The sequence below is a fragment of the Abramis brama genome, assembly GCF_963993115.1.
Source record: "Abramis brama genome assembly, chromosome: 4".
Lineage (NCBI taxonomy): Eukaryota > Metazoa > Chordata > Actinopteri > Cypriniformes > Leuciscidae > Abramis > Abramis brama.
Genome location: NC_139966.1, coordinates 5,463,097 through 5,467,248, shown reverse-complemented (window position 1 = coordinate 5,467,248; position 4,152 = coordinate 5,463,097). Strand labels below are relative to the sequence as shown.

At 40.7% G+C, this 4,152-nt stretch overlaps 1 protein-coding gene across 1 annotated transcript; it reads left to right on the top strand.

The window, feature by feature from the left end:
- The first annotated feature begins 610 nt into the window (after positions 1–610).
- LOC311080827 (uncharacterized protein) lies at positions 611–1,373 on the top strand. The gene is made up of 3 exons (XM_084110978.1): positions 611–651; positions 765–1,000; positions 1,108–1,373. The coding sequence occupies exons 1-3, from the start codon at positions 644–646 to the stop codon at positions 1,344–1,346; spliced, it is 483 nt and encodes a 160-aa protein (XP_083967104.1). The 5' UTR covers positions 611–643; the 3' UTR covers positions 1,347–1,373.
- Positions 1,374–4,152: the final 2,779 nt, after the last annotated feature.

The window sequence follows — 4,152 nt, the reverse complement described above, 5'->3', positions numbered from 1 at the left end:
ATAAGTGTGATTTAAACCATGCTAGTGCAATTCCATTAATGCCAACATAATTTGAGTGTTTAAAAGAATGTTGTGGTCGATAGTGTCAAATGCAGCACTAAGATCGAGTAACACTATTAGAGAGATACAACCACGATCGGATGATAAGAGCAAATCATTTGTGACTCTGAGAGCTGTCTCCGTACTATGGTACGGTCTAAATCCTCGCAGATATCATTTCTTTCAAGAAAGGAACACAGTTGTGAAGATACTGCCTTTTCTAATATCTTTGACAGAAAAGGTAGATTCGAGATCGGCCTGTAATTGACTAATTCTGTAGGATCAAGTTGCGTTTTTTTTAACAAGCGGTTTAATCATAGCCAGCTTAAAAGTTTTAGGTACATATCCTAGAGACAGATGAATTAATATTAAGAAGAGGATCTATGACCTCTGGAAGCATCTCTTTCAGTAGCTTAGTCGGTATACGGTAACATGTTGTTGATTTAGATTATATTATATTACAATGGCTTATGTACTACATAAAGTTCAAATACTATTATTTTCTGTAAGAAAAATACGCTGAAAGAATTGAGGATTAATCTGAGATTTGTTCTTCATTCATCCAAGCTTTTCGAGCCAGCAAGCCAGAAGAGCCCAAAGTACTATGGCATGGTATGTGTCATCCAAAACACACAACATTCATATATTTTCTGTTTGTCAGCTGCTTCCAAGGTCTGTCTAGCTTTTTGTCAGAGTTTGAACATGAAATCTTCTCAAATGTTCAGCTCTTCTTCTGATGAGCCGGCCGATGAGGGGAGAGGTCGGAAACAGAAGAGAGGCAGAGGCGCAGCTGATCAGGATGACAGGGACTTTGGAGCGTTTCTCCTGCAGTTTCCAGCGACGGCGAGTAGCAGCCCGCCCACGAAAAAGAAGCGGACCACTGCGGGGTTTCCACCTGACAGAGTATTCTATGACAGGTGGAGGGCTGTGCAGTTTGCCAAGCGGGAGGAGCACCTCTTGTGTAAGTTCATGCGCTTCATTATAAAAAAAATGAATACATATTTCTATAATCAAAGTAACAATTCACATTTTGGACAAGAATGTTAATTTAACATTTGTCTTTGACAGCCCAGTGTTCAAGACGGCCCCCGACTGTCAGCAAGGTGTCACTGCTGATCCAAAAAGAGGGTTGGACTGGCAACTGTCCTCACCCCGAGGACGTAGTGGCAAAGTGGAGACCCGTCAGTAGGGTGCAGGTGGAGTCGGATCCACGGATCATCACTACGATCCAGAACCAAAAGTGGACAAGCCTGGCCCTCAAGGACTTTGGTGGCACAAAAGGACAAGTGTTGAATAGAACAGAATAAATTTAGTTTTCTTTGTTTTAGACAACAAGAGGGGAAACAGTGCATCCAGCGACAGTGGGGTAAACACTTCCTGTGGAAGTGGGAGTTTGGTAAGTAGAAATAATATTGATAAATGCTTTTTCATTGCCAAATCTTATTTAAGCTTACCAGCTCTACGACGCACATATTAGTCTACATTGTGTTTTTCTTGTCTACGCATCAGGGGTTCAAATCTGGGTCCTGAAGGTGGCTCTAATAAATCATAGCTAAACTCATGAGCATCTTCAGATTCTTCATACACCTTTAATTTGGCGTCTGAAGCAGCAAGTTCAGTTTCAAGCTCCAATTGCTCTTTTCTAATTCTCAAGCGAATTTCTTCCTGCTCTATTGCTTCCCTCTTTTTCATTGCTGCAGCTCTTGCCAACAGCGCCTCACGTTCAGCTTTAATTCTCAGCATTGCAGAATTAGTACTGGAAGTGTGGCTTACCACGGAGTTAGCTTTGGACACACCATCATGTGGCCTAATATCATCTTCCTCATCTCTTAAGACATCTGCAATCCTGTCTTCTATAAACCGATTAAATTCTGAACATATTTGTTCTCATAAGCATCTTGCACCGCTTTCTTATCATTTTCATCTATTAACTCACACAACTCTTCATTAATCCGTTCTTACTGTCTTAAGCATCTGTCAAACCTTAGCAATGCTTCATCTTTAATGAAATTACCATTGTGGTTATTTTCCTTCAATTTGGCTAAATCATTCTTCTGTTTGGTTATTTGTGCCAACTTTCCCTGGCGTTCTCCTCTCAGCCTTTGTATTTTCTCCTCTACAGCCTTTTCTGTGGGCTTTGGTGCCCTTTTTTGTTCAACACACGTGGCTGCGCTTTCATCCGCCATGTCATGTCACTTTAAAATCTTCACACAAAACTGTCACAATTCCTGGTATTGTCCACAGCGTCTACTCTTCTTCTGTATTCACAACACTCATGAAAAAGAGTCACTGTAGTGTAGGATTTCTTTAAATAAAGCTCTATGACTTTCAGAACCAAATATCCAGTCAACACTTACTGCCACTTTTAGACGATGGTTAGTGTTAGCATCGTCAGGAGGCTAATAGAGTCCAGAAGATATTATCAGACCTCTAGGTAGGGTACTGTTGTACAGTTTTCTTTGATCGAAGCAGAGACCAGTGAGACAGTTGGGATCGCGTTCAACAGAAGTTGTTCTTTATTGAGAACTCCACTGTACGCGGCTGTAGAAACTTCCAACATGATCTAATCTAATACAGTATGCATTGTAGTTATATACATTCCAAGGGGGAGGGATTACATAGAGGTGGAGGCTCTGAACAAAGCATGCAAATGAAGTAGGAACACACCCTACTCTGAGTCCAATTGAATCAGCATAACTATTCACATGCTGATACTGGCCAGGAACTCCAATTCCAAGAGCCATCCCAGTGCCATTTAAGACAAAAGGTGAAAGTCAATCAACCTAACGATTCAACGTCTGGGCTCCGAAAGGTGAGAATCAAGTGATCTGATTCATTTAAAACACAATAGAGAAAACAGGTCTGGCAGGAACGGAGACTCTTTGCTGGAGACTCCATAATCATCTGAAATCAGTCTACTAAACTTTATCAGTTTATATACTATTGCAGTGGAAAAACTAAATTAAACATTTAATAAAAATGTAATCCAACACTTCCCCCTTTGAGAGTTCTTAAAAACTCTCACATAAAATACAAATTTAGACACATAAAGTTCATTCTTGTAACTGGTGTAAGTTACAGGCACATATAACTTGCTCTGTGTTGTTCATCTGTAATTGCATGCTGACACAGAAACAAACATGCAATTTAGGGTCCGTGAATTTCTCTGCGTTGTGTATTTTTTCATTTTCTTTTGTGATAGTTCGTTCAGCAGTGGGTCTGGTTGTCTTCTTGAGGTTGGGGCTTCATACGCAGATGAGACGGTCGTTGCATATGGATCTCGGAAAAGACATCAAGTTTTATCTGCACACTGTAAGACAGAAAACAGAAAAACAGAGAGCAGTATTTCTTCAAAACACTACGGTTGTAGCAGTTTAAACACTATGGTGCTATCGTTCTCAGAGTCTACTGTTGTCGTTTCATTCTTTCCCTATTTCTTAATTGATTTGACACCTATGGACCAGTGAGGTAAGGATGGACTAAATGGGGAAAGGCCTATGAGGTTGTCTTCACCCTGGATTGGCCCCTGACGCCTATTGCGTCAGTTCTTTCCAGGGCCCTCACTGAACCGTGTCCTTTTCTGTCCCTGTGTTGTGTACACACTGTACAGTGTGTGAGAAAATTGGCACATTTTCATTCTCCAGTGAAACATCAGTCTTAATAGACATCATATAGAGCATGGAGGTCTGATTGTAGTGTTCTGCAGTGTAACATTTATGGCTGTGAGTTTACTGAATGTCCCCCAAACAAAGGCTGTGACAGTCAATAACTCTTTCATCTTTGTTGTAAGTTACTGGGGAGATTAAGCAATCACAGCCCAAATGGTTAACACCTCAAAAAGCTTAGCCACGAGTCCACTGACGAGGGGAGGGGTTGCTTTAAAGTAGCAAACAAATGTAGTAAGAGCTGCATAACATTGTTAACTTGTCTTAAGTTATTCTTGTTTTTTCTACATTCTTTTCCAAAATGTCCATGCTTGCCACAGTAAGAACAACTGGCTTCTCTAGGACTTTTGCGTTTCTTTGGCTTCTCTGAGTTAACCTTAAAGGATGCTGCTGCAATTTTTACTCTTGCCTTGACATCAAAGTCTCTTTCCCACATAGCTAAACTGTC

Excerpts from the sequence above, each read along its gene's own strand:
- LOC311080827 (XM_084110978.1), top strand. Across the intron at positions 1,001-1,107 it reads GCGGGAGGAGCACCTCTTGT|CCCAGTGTTCAAGACGGCCC; the intron begins GTAAGTTCATGC and ends TGTCTTTGACAG.